At 48.1% G+C, this 15,567-nt stretch overlaps 1 protein-coding gene across 1 annotated transcript in view; it reads left to right on the plus strand.

Moving 5' to 3' along the window:
* Nucleotides 1-1,884: 1,884 nt before the first annotated feature.
* LOC138498267 (uncharacterized) overlaps nt 1,885-15,567 on the plus strand; it is a gene marked incomplete at its 5' end in the record, with an annotated part of 37,844 nt that continues 24,161 nt past the window's right edge. Inside the window, one exon of the mRNA XM_069622107.1 lies at nt 1,885-2,767. Within this exon, the coding sequence (XP_069478208.1) occupies nt 1,885-2,767 (883 nt within the window). The remainder of the gene's footprint in view (nt 2,768-15,567) is intronic.

Genomic DNA, 15,567 nt, shown 5'->3' on the forward strand with positions numbered 1-15,567 from the left:
AAACCTCACCCTTCGAGTTCGACACACAGTGCGGAGAGGGTCGACCCCAGAAGCCAACCGAATCCTGCACATCACGTTTCGTGTTACAGACACCTTCCTGCCAAGACCCGCGCCTCTGTGGGAATCAGGTGAGCGTTACAGAACGCGAAGCCAACCACTAATCTCCTACCCAGGCGCAATGGAAACTTCAGATACTGATCAACTAGCCCAGTTGCTTGGGGAATTAAGAGCAGAAGTACATGCAGCTCGCCAGGAAAGGAGCTCTCTAAGAAGAGAACTGATAATTTCTAAGGAGCGAACAGAGGACCTTGCTAGGCAGTTGTTACAAACGCAGGCAGGACAGACACCTTTGCCCGTTCCAGGAGGAAGTTACCCTTCTGCCTCAGCTTCAAATCCAGTGCAAATCAATCTGCCCGGTAATGTGCCCTTGGCTCCGCCCGAACGCTTTGCTGGTGATCCAAAGAAATTCGCAGTGTTCATCAACCAGTGCCGCCTGCACTTCTTATGTCGACCAGCTGCATTCCCAACTGACCAGGCCAAGGTGGCTTTCGTGCTTTCTTATCTCAGTGGCAGCGCTGCAGATTGGTCGATCCCTTTAGTCACCCAGGATGATCCGGTTTTACACGATTTTCAAGCCTTCCAGGCCAGCATGGAGAAACTGTTCGCAAGACATGCACAAGGGCAGGCCTTGGACAATGAACTTCTCTCATTAAGACAGGGTAACCAAGACCTCTTGACTTATATAGCCTCTTTCAATAGACTCATAGTGGAAACACAATGGCCCGAGGACAAGAGAATAACGCTTTTCTACAGAGGTCTGCGTGGAGAGCTCAAGGATGTGCTAGCGCAGGTTGTGAATCCTCCACAAGAATGTTCAGACTATATTGACTTAGTTGTCCAACTAGACCATAGACTACAGAACAGGAAGGCAGATCGCTCCAGATTTGATACCCGAGTGTTTTCCAAACCACAGACCTCGAATAAGGGAGCTGACACTGCGGAACCCATGCAAATAGGGGGCATGAGAGGACCTTTAACCCAGAAAGAGCGGGAAAGAAGAAGGCAGCTGCAATTATGCCTCTATTGCGGTAATTCAGGACACTTTCTTCGGGACTGTCCCGTGAAACCAGCTAAGAAGACTGTAGGAGCCGCGGATACCTGTACCACAAATTCTGAGCAGGGAAACGACCTCGCCCGACAAGAGTAGAGGTCCTCTTGCCGAGCGTTAAGATCTGTCCCGTGACCTCGCATTTCGTGATACCCATGGTCCTCATTAGTCCTGAACGTCCGGATCGTTTGCACGCAATTGAAGCTTACATTGACAGCGGAGCAATCGGTAACTATGTGGACCGTGAAATGGTGTCAAGGATGAATCTACCCCTTGTCCCTAAGGAAGTAAAAGTCGTCATCACTACTGTGGATGGCACGGAGATAGCCTCCGGACCAGTAACGCATGCCACCCAAGAAGTGACGCTGTTGAGTCATAATGGACACCGGGAGAGAATAGTGTTCGATGTAATCAAGGCCCCTCAGTTCCAGATCATTCTGGGAATCCCTTGGTTGGAGAAGCACAATCCTCAGATTGATTGGCGAGCAAAGACGGTTCAGTTTCCAGAGTGTTCTACCACGTGTTATCCTCGACCTGATGTTTCACTGGCAGCGATCTCTTCTGAGGAGATTCTCAAATTACCTCCCGAATACCAGGAGTTCCAAGACGTCTTCCAGAAGGATCAAGCTAACACCCTACCCCCTCATAGGTCTTACGACTGTCAAATAGATCTGATACCTGGAACAACTCCTCCTTGCAGCAGGATTTATGCCCTCACCGAGCCAGAGAATCTTCACCTCAGACAGTACCTGGACCAATACCTAGCTAACGGGTTTATCCGTCCTTCCAAATCTCCAGCTTCATCGGCTTTGTTCTTCGTTCCGAAAAAGGAAGGAGACCTTAGAACTTGCATAGATTACCGCGCCCTGAATCAGATCACTGTTAAAAACAGATACCCGTTACCTTTGATCCCTGAACTCCTGGACCAAGTCAAAGACGCCCGTATATACACAAAGCTGGATCTCAGAGGAGCCTACCACTTGGTAAGGATCAAAGAGGGCGATGAATGGAAAACGGCCTTCCGCACCAAGTACGGGCTATTCGAATATCAAGTGATGCCCTTTGGACTGTGTAATGCTCCTGCTGCTTTCCAATATTTTATGAACGATGTCCTTAGGGAACTCATTGACGTGTGTGTAGTTGTCTACATTGACGACATCCTCGTCTATTCATCATCAGAAGAAGAACATCAGAGACATGTTAAAGAAGTTCTCGAGAGATTGCGTCAACATAATCTTTTTGCTAAACTTGAGAAATGCGTCTTCAACGCAACAGAAGTCGAGTTCCTGGGATTCATATTGTCACCTAACGGAGTCCATATGGATTCAAAGAAGGTTGATGAAATTATCAAGTGGCCATCACCAACCTCTGTAAAAGGAGTTCAAAGCATGTTAGGATTCGCTAACTTTTACCGCAGATTCATTCCTGAATTTTCCCGGATAGTCCAGCCCATCACCGCTCTGTTGAAAAAGAACAAACGTTTTGAGTGGTCTTCTGAAGCGGAACAAGCTTTTCAAGACTTAAAAGCTAAATTCATTTCTGCACCTGTTTTAAAACATCCTCGCCCAGAACTTCCTTACATCATGGAAACGGATGCTTCTAGTCTTGCTATGGGAGCAGTGTTATCACAAAGAGATTCGGTCACAAACCAACTACATCCGGTTGCCTTTTGGTCCCGCAAGTTTTCGCCTCCTGAGATCAACTATTCAATTACGGACAAGGAACTTTTGGCCATCAGATCGGCCTTTAAAGCCTGGCAGCATTATCTTCTAGGAGCCAGACACACAGTCACCGTAATGACTGACCACCGCAATCTACAATACCTCAAGACAGCCAAAGCTCAGTCTTCCGGACAACTGCGCTGGGCTCTGTTCCTGGCAGAATTTGACTTTATAATTACTTATCGACCAGGTAGTAAGAACGGAAAGGCGGATGCCCTATCCCGGATGGGAGTAGATGAACAGTTGATCAATCCAGATCCAATACCCATAATCCCAGAACAAAGGATTTTGGGTTTGGTCAGCACTCAATCTTTTGAAGACATCAAGAACACGGTGAAATCGCTCCTAACTCCGACCGATTTGCAGGACTGGCAATTAAAGGGAAAAGAGTTTTCAGTAGATCAAGACCTACCATATTTCCGAGGACGTTTGCACTTGCCCTGTGAGAGACTACAAAAACAAGTAATCTCCGGTTATCATGATTCTCTAATGGAAGGGCACCCTGGCATTACCAAAACCATGGAAAAGATTAAAAGAAATTTCTGGTGGCCATCGTGGAAAAGGGATATTAGAGACTTTGTAATCTCCTGTGGTGTGTGTGCCCAGAATAAAAGTCAAAAGCAAAAACCAGCCGGCCTATTACAGCCACTTGACATCCCTCCCTGTCCATGGCATACCCTGTCCATGGATTTTATCACGGACTTACCTCCATGCTTGGGATATACTACCATCTTAGTAGTCGTGGATCTATTCTCGAAAATGGCGCACTTCATACCCTTGAAGGGTCTGCCTTCAGCCTCAGTATTGGCCCGGGAATTCTTGGCGAACATCGTTCGCTTACACGGTTTTCCTTCGGTTTTAGTCTCCGATAGAGGAAGTCAATTCATCTCCCACTTCTGGCGCAGTTGCTGTCGTCTAGCCCAAGTTGATGTAAGACTTTCAACCAGTCACCATCCCCAAACGGACGGACAAACCGAAAGGACAAACCAGACACTAGAACAATATCTACGCTGCATGCTCCAACAAACAGAAAACCCCTGGAAGGACATTCTTTGGATCGCTGAATACGCGTACAACAATTCGACTCATTCTGGAACCGGGAAGACTCTTTTTTTCTATTATATGGACACCATCCTAGAACCTCCAACCTGGATCCTCCCCAAGAAATTGAAGCACCTGCTGTGGATCACTTGCATTCGGAGATTACCTGTGCTTTTAAGGAAGCCACTGCCCATCTGCAAAGAGCTAAAGCTCAATTCAAAAAGGCAGCCGATCAAAGAGGCCCCTCACTACGCTGTAGGAGATCAAGTCTGGTTATCCACGAAGCACCTGCCTTTAAAAGGACCCCGCACTTTCATTCCGAGATACCTTGGGCCCTACCTCATATCTGCCATAATCAATCCGGTGGCTGCCAAATTGGAATTACCTACGCATATGAAAATACATCCAGTATTCCATGTCTCCTTATTAAAACCAGTACAACCAGAAACCCGATTGACTGAACTCCCAGAACCCGTTTTGGTAGACGGAGAACTCGAGTTTGAAGTGAAGAACATCCTAGACTCCAAGATTTCCAGGTCTAAATTATACTATCTGGTTGATTGGAAAGGATACGGTCCCCAGGAAAGGTCGTGGGAACCCTCAGAACACGTCCACGCACCTCGTCTGGTCAAGAGATTCCATCTGAATCACCCCGACAAGCCAAAGCCCCCGGAGAAGACACACTTAGGAGGGGCCTTGAGGGGGGATACTGTCATGATCACTGCTTCCAAGGAGCCAGGACCAGCCCAACGTCCTTGGAAGCAGGCCCCTAACCCTGATCCTAGGCACCAGCCGGTCCCCACAGGGACCTTTTGGACCTTGTCCTGGCGCCGGTGGCACCAGGCTCATCAGAAGCATCGGTCCCGGCACTGGAAGCGCCGGGCTCATCATTGGTGTGAAGGTGCTTGGGTGGACTTACCTGCGGCAGACCATGCTGCTTACTTGCCAAACTCTTAGAAGTCCTCGGTGTACTGGGACTACTTTCTTACCTGGGTGGGGCAGCTCCACTCCCTGGATACAGCACTGGAACTCTTCTGGAAGCAGGAACTCTTTTCTTACTTAGGCGGGGCCGTGGAAGGAGATGCCTCATCACTCCAAGGCTATTTAAACCACACCCGATTGATGAAACGTGCTTCGCGTTATTCTGCATCTGCAGCAGAACGCTCACCGAGTCTGTTCCAGCATTTCTTCTTGGGATCCTGAACCTGCAAGAATTATACTTACCATTCCTGTACCCGAGCAACATCAGCACCTGCAAAAGACCAGAAACAACAGGTTAGCAGAACGAACTTTCACACGCAGTGCTTGCTTACCTGATCCTTCGGCAGCGGCCGTGTCTAACGCTGCACCTCCGCCGGCAGAGATAAACAGTATTATTATACTTACTGGCACGCTGTGCACTCCAGATTCTTCACGCTGCCTCTGCACCTGCAAAGATAAACAGTATTATTATACTTACTGGCACGCTGTGCACTCCAGATTCTTCACGCTGCATCTGCACCTGCAAAGATAAACAGCATTATTCTACTTACTGGCACGCAGTGCATTCCGGATTCTTCACGCCGCATCTTCACCTGCAAAGACAACAGCAGTGTCACACTTACCAGCACGTGGCAAATTCCGGATTTCTTTATTCTGCATCGTCTCCTGCAAAGACAAAGAAAGAGACAGTAAGAGCGCTGCCATACTTACGCAACTCCAGGCGCTTCAGTGCCACGCATAAAAGACTATAAAGACTAAAGGTGTCCAGAAAACTTACCGGTCGTGCAGTCAACGACGGTACCCATCCTCTGAAGTCAAGAGGCCCACATTTCACCAGTGAAGGAACTGGCAACGGCACCCTGCACTAGACGCAGATGGAGAGCCCAGCATTCACCTATCTAAGGTGAGCACGTTGACCTGGGAGGGGGGTTCAACGGTCAAGCTGGGAGGAGAGAGATAGGGACATTCAGCAACCCAGACCTTTAATCCCCATATTATTTCACCTGCAGAAACCTCACCCTTCGAGTTCGACACACAGTGCGGAGAGGGTCGACCCCAGAAGCCAACCGAATCCTGCACATCACGTTTTGTGTTACAGACACCTTCCTGCCAAGACCCGCGCCTCCGTGGGAATCAGGTGAGCGTTACATGCCCCGTGTCTCTATCCTGTTACCCCCCACCCCCTGCTCATGCCCTGTGTCTCCCTTGTGTTGTCCCCCACCCCCTGCTCATGCCCCGTGACCCCCTGCTGTTGCCCCCCACCCCCCACTCATGCCCTGTGTCTCCCTGCTGTTGCCCTCCACCCCCCGCTCATGCCCAGTGTCTCTCTCCTGTTACCCCCACCCCCTGCTCATGCCCCGTGTCTCCCTGCTGTTGCCCCGCACCTTCCGCTCATGCCCCGTGTCTCCCTGCTGTTGCCCCCACCCCCCGCTCATGCCCCGTGTCTCTCTCCTGTTACCCCCCACCCCCCTCTCATGCCCCGTGTCTCTCTCCTGTTACCCCCCTCTCTTGCCCCGTGTCTCTCTCCTGTTACCCCCACCCCCTCTCATGCCCGCTGTCTCTCTCCTGTTGTCCTCCACCCCCAATCATGCCCCGTGTCTCCCTCTGTTTCCCCCCACCCCCGCTCATACCCCGTGTCTCTCTCCTGTTACCCCACACCCCCCTCTCATGCCCCATTTCTCTCTCCTGTTGCCCCCACCCCCCGGTCATGCCGCCTGTCTCCCTTCTGTTGCCCCCCACCCCCCGGTTATGCCCCATGTCCCTCTCCTGTTACCCCCCACCCCGTCCTCATGCCCCGTGTCTCTCTCCTGTTGCCCCCCACCCCCTCTCATGTCCCGTGTCTCTCTCCTGTTACCCCCCCACCCCCTCTCATGCCCCTTGTCTCTCTCCTGTTGCCCCCCACCCCCCGGTCATGCCCCGTGTCTCCCTTCTGTTGCGCCCCACCCCCCGGTCATGCGCCGTGTCTCTCTCCTGTTACCCCCCACCCCCCCTTTCATGCCCCGTGTCTCCCTCGTTTTCCCCCCACCCCCCGGTCATGCCCCGTGTCTCCATGCTGTTGCCCCCCACCCCCGCTCATGCCCCGTGTCTGTCTCCTGTTACCCCCACCCCCGCTCATGCCCTGTGTCTCTCTCCTGTTACCCCCCACCCCCCTTTCATGCCGTGTGTCTCTCTCCTGTTGCCCCCCACCCCCTAGTCATGCCCAGGTGTCTCTGCTGTTGCCCCCACCCCCCGCTCATGCCCGTGTCTCTCTCCTGTTACCCCCACCCCCTCTCATGCCCTGTGTCTCTCTTCTGTTACCCCCCACCCCTCTCTCATGCCCCGTGTCTCTCTCCTGTTGCCCCCCACCCCCCAGTCATGCCCCGTGTCTCCCTTCTGTTGCCCCCCACCCCCCGGTCATGCCCCGTGTCTCCCTGCTGTTGCCCCCACCCCCGCTCATGCCCAGTGTCTCCCTGCTGTTGCCCCCCCGCCCCGCTCATGCCCCGTGTCTCTCTCCTGTTACCCCGAGCTCATGCCCCGTGTCTCCCTGCTGTTTCCCCTGACCCCCCACTCATGCCCCGTGTCTCCCTCCTGTTACCCCCACCCCCTGCTCATGCCCCGTGTCTCTCTCCTGTTACCCCCATCCCCCTCTCATGCCACGTGTCTCTCCTGTTGCCCCCCACCCCTGGTCATGCCCCGTGCTTCCCTCCTGTTGCCCCCCACCCCCCAGTCATGCCCCGTGTCTCCCTCCTGTTGCCCCCCACACCCTGCTCATGCCCCATGTCTCTCTTCTGTTACCACTCACCGCCCTCTCATGCCCTGTGTCTCCCTCGTGATGCCCCTCACCCCCGCTCATGCCCCGTGTCTCCCTGCTGTTGCCCCCCAACCCCCCACTCATGCCCTGTGTCTATCTCCTATTACCCCCCTCATGCGCTGTGTCTCCCTGCTGTTGCCCCCCACCCCCTGCTCATGCCCCATGTCTCCCTGCTGTTGCCCCGCACCACCGCTCATGCCCTGTGTCTCCCTCCTGTTACCCCCCACCCTCCGCTCATGCCCCGTGTCTCTCTCCTGTTATCCTGTTACCCCCCACCCCCATCTCATGCCCCGTGTCTCCCTCATGGTCCCCCCTACCCATACCCTGTTTTGTTTTCTTTATACACCCCGCCTTCCCTTTCCATGGTGTCCATCCTGGTAAAAGGTTGTCCTTCCTACACCGGGACTCCGCAGGCGTTCCGGTTTGGGAAGAAAAATCTTTTTTTTACCACCACGGGTTCCCACTTTGAGAACCTAGGATGCTAGTGGTCTTCATCCATTTAAAAGGACGTTATGGTTACGTTGCACTAATAAAAAAAACTATGAAATTCAATTAAAAAAATGTGTTAAAGGGACGTTATGGTTAAGTTGCACTAATAGAAACCAATGAAATTTTGTGAACAAACTTTGTTAAAGGGACGTTATGGTAGTTGCGCTATTAAAAACCTATGAAATTCAGTGAAAAAACGTTGGTAAAGGGACGTTATGGTTCCAAGTAAAACCGAGAAACCCTTGAAATTCGCCAGTTATGGTAAGCTAAACAACCATAACTCGCGCCACCACCGTGCACTGGTAAGCCTAACACCCAGGACATCAAAGATGACATCACAAATGTCATTGATGACATCACTGATGACATCACATGTGAATTTACCTTTCATGAAAAGTCTGTACAAGGGATTCTTAGTGTAATGTTAATTAAAAAAAAAAGTGTCAAAGATTATTGGAATAAATATCAAGTGCTAATCAGTGCGTTAAGCTATGCATTGATATAAATAGCATTCTATTATTAACTTCAATCCAGTATACTAAGGTATTCATGTAGAAACATATGCATTGTGTCCAGCATACATGATGGAGGTGCAATATTCATAAGCTTTCCATGTTGAATAGTGAAATGATAACTGTTTTCATATTAGAGTTTTGCGTACAGTGAAACTTGTGATAAGTAGGTAATAAAACCCACTTACTACATAATTGCATTATTATAGACAAATCACAAAGAGACAACACCACATACAAATATGAATATATACAAGGGAATTGAAGTAAGAAAAAAAACAGCAATAGTGGCAGGAAGTGTTCATAACATAACTGATTACCTTTATGCAGAGAAATGATTGCTCTGTTTCAAAGCTGTTACTTACCCTATCTATATTTATCACATGATGTGTCTGGACCCTAAGGAAAATAGTGTGAGTACAACATATAAAAATATGAGCATATAGAGGGAAAGTACAGTAATAAAAAAACATCAAAACTATCAGAAAGTGCTGATAACTCTACTGATAATTTTAATGCACAAACAGGATTGCTGTCTTTCAAGGTTGTGTCTTCCCCTATGTATATGTTTCATATGATATGACTGGACCATAAGGGAATTATTGTAAGAACATACTTGAAGGATAAGTCTACAAATATAGTACTTTTACAATTTTTAGTTCCTGACTGTTACTGAAGAAAATCATGTGGCCTAGATATGTCAGGAAAGGAAAAAAGGGGGTGTCAGACATGTGATGTCATCATTGATGTCATCAATGTCATTTGTGATGTCATCTTTGATGTCCTGGGTGTTAGGCTTACCAGTACGCGGTGGTGGCGCGAGTTATGGTTGCTTAGCTTACCATAACTGGCGAATTTCAAGGGTTTTTCGGTTTTACTTGGAACCATAACGTCCCTTTAACAACGTTTTTTCACTGAATTTCATAGGTTTTAGTAGCGCAACTTAACCATAATGTCCCTTTAACAAAGTTTTTTCACTGAATATATATATATATACGCATGTTGCTATTGTCAACTTTGCATTGCATTTTTGCACACAAATTGGCTGCTAACATTGATTTTAACATCATGCTTGATTCATCAGCATTGGATATGTATGCCCAGGTTTCATGATGCTTCAGACTAATGCCATCATCCCTTCAGTGTGGTTGTCAGATTATATGTTTACTTCCATTGTTCACTTTAGATAATGGTTTTATTCATTAGGGTTGTGGTTTTTACCTTTTTGACTGTTTTTGTGTCATTGATTTAATGCATGTACTATTGTTGTACTTTTATTTAGTGGTACCCTGGAACCATGGCCATGCATTTCATGGAAGGCGCGACTCAGCCACAATTTTTGGTCATTTTGGCCTTTCGTACTATTGTTGCATTTTGTGCTTCCTCACCTGCAGCGACCTACGGCCCTATTTTGCTTATTTCTAGCCATTCCATTCCATTATGGCCGCCGCCTTCCCTGTTTATGTAGGTACCCATGCTGTTCCAGGGAAATAGTGAAAGGACTTCTTTTGCCAAAGTTTAAAACTGCTCCAGTCCTTCTTCTTTTCACGTGAACAAGCACTCAGTTGAATGCGAAATGCGTTGTGTGCGGGTCGCGCGTACAGGCGTCCTGCCTCTGTTTTTGTCCCTGCTCCCAGCCGTAATGTGTATTTTCTTTGTATTTTTGTGTCCATTTTGGTCATTTTTGTTAAATTAAAACTATCTTAGACCTTTATCCTTTTTGAGAGCTGTGCTATTTTTGTTTGTTATTTGACCTTGGTCTCTTGATCGACCGCGGAGAGTGCAGTTCATTCTTTCCTCTTTTTTCGTTTGAATATATATATATATATATATATATATATATAGTCAATTGTGAAAAGGTCAAATGAACAATTTGGGTAATACCAAGAAACGGGGGGACAAAGGCAGGTTAAAGGCGAGGGATAATGTTAGCTAGAAAGCAGATGAGAGGTAGGTTAAGAGGGTAACTTGGAGGGGAGGAGGTAGCCTTTTAGTTGGGTTTTGAACAAATCGGTGTGGACTGTTTCTCAGATGTCCGGGGGAAGAGAATTCCATGCAAGTGGAGCAAGAAGAGAGAACGAGCAGAAGAGGGGGGAAGCACACGGAGGGTGAGGTGCCATAAGTGTAGTTGAGGAGGCAGAGCAGAGATTACGAGAAGGCTTGTAAAGTTGGATAAAGGAGGATAGATACAGTGGTGCCTTACTGTGGATAGATTTGTGAACTAGGAGAAGAAATTTAAATCTGGCTCTGTTTTGCAGCATCAGCCATCCAGCTTGCTGATGGTACAAGGACGTATGTGTGAAGTAAGGAGGTTCAGAGGGCGTCCTGGTAGCAAAGTTAATGATCTTGGTGAGAGGACAGAAAGCACAGTTGGGGAGACCAAGGAGGATGCTGGCACATTAGTCCAGTTTAGAGAAGACAAGGGTGGTTAAGAAATGCTTGGCGGTGTTGAAAGGAAGGAGGTATCTGATTTTCCTAATACTTAGGTGGTTGAGGCAAGCCGGCTTTGCAGTTTTGTAGATGAAAGGTCTGAGAAGGGTCATAGATGATGCTGAGGTTTCTAGCTGAAGAAGAGTAGGTGGATGTGTCAGGTGGGAACTAGATAGGCAGGGGAAGTGATGGGAAAGAGTATTTGGCGGGGAAGAAGAACACCTCTGTTCTGGTAGAGTTTAACCTCAGAGAAAGTAAAGCCATCCAATATTTATTGGTAGAGATACAGTTTGAAATTTTGGTAGAGAGATCAGCGGTGTTAGGTGTTGTCCACAAAGAGATGCTACGAGAACCGAAAGGAAGAGATTAGTGCCCCAAGAGCAGAAGTGTAGAGTGGAAAAAGGAGAGGACCCAAGACAGAGCCTTGAGTTGAGCAGTGAGTTGAGAGGTGTTGTTTCTCCAGAACACAAAGAATTGGTGAGGTACCAGGTAGGATTCAATCCAGGCAAGGGTTTGATTGCAAATCAAAGAAGAAAGAGAGTATTAAGGAGATTAGAGTGATCAACAGTGTCAAAGGCAGCTGAAAGGTCAAGGAAAATTAGGATAGAGGATAGGTCGGACTGCTTAGAAGAGGCAATGAAGTTGGAGATATTCATGAGAGCAGTTTCCTTGGAGTGAGAGGAGTGGAAACCTGCTTGTAGGGAGTCTCAAAGGTTGTGGCTGTCTATGAAATGTGTGAGACGGTGGAACACAACTCTTTCAAGCACTTTAGTGTAATATGGAAGGAGAGACACAGAGCGAAAGTTAGCCGGTAGGTCTGGTTCAGCCCCTTGATTTTTTGGAAGAGGAGTGACCATGGCTGTTTTGAAACTAGAGGGAAAGCAATCAGAGTCAAAGGACAGGTTGAAGAGTTCAGCGAGGTGAGAGGCAACTAAAGGGCCAATAGGTTTGACTAGCTGAGGCACAAGAGGGTGTGATGGGGCCCAAGAGGGATTATCCTTCATCAGTAGAGTTGGGACATCTTCAGTATTAGTGTGACTAAAGTGGGAAATAGAGGCAGAGGAGGATGGTAAAGAAGGCGGATTGTAGATCGTAGGAGGAGGGAGTGTGAGGAAGGCCAGAAGAGAGTATGGAATCCTGGAAATATTTGCAGTGAAGTATTCAGCTAGATCATTAGCCATGAGAGTGGAATTCCCTGTTTTCTGTGTTTAATAAAACTGGTTTGCAAAGTGCTAAATCAAATGCTATATCAACATGATTGTATAAAATTATGTACATTGCAAAGCATTTGGCATAACAAGTGGGATGTATTGGGCCTCGTTACGAGGTTGGCGGTAGCCATGGTGCTATTACCACCATGGCTACCTCCTTACCGCATACTGGGTCCGGGTTCCCTGAATGGGGAACTACCGGGCCATTCCAACCATGGAGGACCCAGTATTTCCCCATTCAGGGAACCCATCCCCATTCCCATTCGAGCCCCCATAGGGCTCAATGGGAATGGGGAGCATGCTAATAACGCGCACGTTAATAACAGGCCCGTTATTAGCATGCTGGTCCTTTAGCGGCTCCCGCTAAGGGCGCCTGGTAAAACCAGCCGCCCTTAGCGGGACCCGCTAAAGGTCCTCATAATGCGGAGGTAAGGGGTTAACGGCACCGGGACCTTTACCGGCACCGTTAACCCCTTACCTCCAACCTCGTAATGAGGCCCAATATTGGGGGTCATTACGTGTTTGGAGGTAACCATGGCGCTATTAGCCCATGGCTGCCTCCAAACCCATACCGACTCCGCCCTGGTGAATGGAGCTATTACCGCCCCATTCCAAGGTTGGCAGAGGCGGTAATTCCCCATTCACCAGGGCCCTTCCCCATTCCTATTTGAGCCCCCATAGTGCTCAATGGGAATGGGGAAGGAGCTAATAACAGTACTGCAAATTGCGGTACCGTTATTAGCTCCAAAGTCCCTTTGCGGGTCCCGTCCTTAACGCCTGGTAAAACCAGGCGTTAAGGGAGGACCCGCAAAGGGACCTCGGAATAGGGCGGTGAGGGATTACCGGTGCCCTTACCGGTACTGGAAATCCCTTACCGCCCGGGTCATAATGAGGCCCATTGTCTTGTTTTCCCCACACAGCATTTGATAATATAATGTTCTAGTTTTGTAACATTGTAAATAACAGACCTTACTGTTTTCCAGTTTCATGTTGCTTGATATATAACCTAGGATCAGTGAAAGGCTTAGTTGGCACTTCTGGGACTCAAAACTGTAACAGCCTCTAGGATGAACACATTTACTAGCAGCAAACATCTAGCTTACTGAGTCATGCCCATCCACTTCCATGCACCATATGTAAAGGCTATTTCTGAAATGTACGACAGTAAATGTGAAGAATTTGCAATGAAGTGATACAAATAACATCTGAAAAGTCCCAATTAACCGAACTGCAAACACGGAAATGTGAAATACACATGAAAGAATGCACACTTACACATGTCCCTAAACATTAATAATTTGGAGGATGTCATGTTAGATGATACTCTGTTTACATTGCAGATTGCTTATGCCAATAATAAACCAATAGCTGCACTTCTTACTCCAGCATGTGTTCCTTGTTTTGGAAGCCCAATGGATCATAATTTGTAAAAGAAGAAACTCAGTCACTGTGTGCCAAAATCAGCTCACTCTGAGCAGAATTCATGTTACCCATTAACAGCAACATCTCCCCACTCTACACTCATCCCCACCAATGCTTGACGAGACACAGGTTGGGCCTGGGGAAAAGAGGGCGGGCCTGTCCCTCAGGCCACAGCCTGTCTACTCCACTGGCAGGAATGTGTCAATCAAGCACAGGCTTAGCAGTGGTTCATGCTCTAAACGTGGGGAAGGAGAGCTGAAGGTGTGCTGGCATCATGAAGGGAAGGGAAGTAACGTCTACTGAGAATATAAAAGTGGGTTCAGTGGTGTTACTTGTAGGCGTGCTTACATGTATATTTTGTTTATTAAGCTTCCTTGTCATTTTCTTGTGTTTTGTTGGGGGGAGGAGACAAGTAATGGGTGCAGTTATTATGTAGATTTGACAACAAATATGATATGCCATTGAATATAAACCCAGACTCTACATTGCACTATATATTGTCCAGCCCTTCGCTACTCATTATGTTCGCTCTCCCCAAAAATTAAAAGAAATTGAGTCTGTCCCATTAGAAAAACCGTTTCTTTCCATCAACTTAAACAGTAACACCCTGCAAAAGGATCTGATTTCAACCTCATTGAATGTTCAACAGCTTGAAAGCATTGTCAAGTTGGTATCACTATAGTGAAAGACATGCCTGACTGCATCTCCCGGTGCCGATGTGCATTGCATTGGCATGACTTGTCTTGACTTGACATGCAAGCAAGACAGTGGGCCGCATTACACGGTAGGCGGTAAGGGATTACCGACACCGGTAAGGTCATCGGTGCCAGTAATCCCTTACCGCCCTACTACGAGGTCCCTTAGCGGGTTCCTTCCTTAACGCCAGGTCTGACCTGGTGTTAAGGATGGGACCCGTTAAGGGACTTTAGAGCTAATAACGGTACCGCAATTTGCGGTACCGTTCTTAGCTACTTCCCCATTCCCATTGAGCCCTATTGGGACTCACATGGGAATGGGGAATGGTTCCCGGAATGGGGACTTACCGGGTCCTCCAAGGTCAGAATTACCCGGTAAGTCCCTATTCCGGGAACACAGTCCCGGAATGCGGTAAGGGGGTAGCCATGCCGCTAATAGCGCCATGGCTACCGCATACCGTGTAATGAGGCCCAGTGTGTCTTGACCATGTCTTGACAGCGTTTTAATGCCTGATGTCAAAATAAGTATTGTTCAAATGATCAAATGTGATCTCTTGGTGCCGACTGGCAGGCTATGTCTTGGTATTACTAGAGTGCAAGACATGCCTGTCTGCGGCTGGCACTGCACCTACTGGTGGTAATTCCAGCTGTCCACTAAATGATTGCTACAGGCTCCAGTTGCAGTCATATCTGCTGACCTGCTCATTCGATGCGCCTAGAAGCCGGTTTATGGTGTCCGTTCATTTCAGTCGATATATTTAACCAGGAGACCCACAATTATTTTTCTGTTTGAGATATATCGTCCAAAAACCTCACATGGAGCAGCTGAATTTAGTAGAAATCATTTCACTCTGATCCACAGGAATTTTGGCAAGTATCGGAGCACTTAAAAACAGTTGCATCACATCACAAAACAATACAGGCTCAGTCCTTCTCCTACTGCCTGCCTGACTGGGGCAGTCGAAGGACAGGGACATCAATTCACCAAAATGCCTGGGGTAGCGAAAGTAAAATCACAGACCAGATGACATCACAGGAAGTGATGTCACTTGACCTTTGAACCGGATGGCATCAGTTTCTCTCTAACCCTGGCGACATTACCGAAAGTGGTTTACGGGAGTAAAAGAAATACATAAACATAAACATTTTAAAATACCAAATACTTA

Source organism: Ambystoma mexicanum, chromosome 5q (assembly GCF_040938575.1).
Source record: "Ambystoma mexicanum isolate Mex_15411 chromosome 5q, UKY_AmexF1_1, whole genome shotgun sequence".
Lineage (NCBI taxonomy): Eukaryota > Metazoa > Chordata > Amphibia > Caudata > Ambystomatidae > Ambystoma > Ambystoma mexicanum.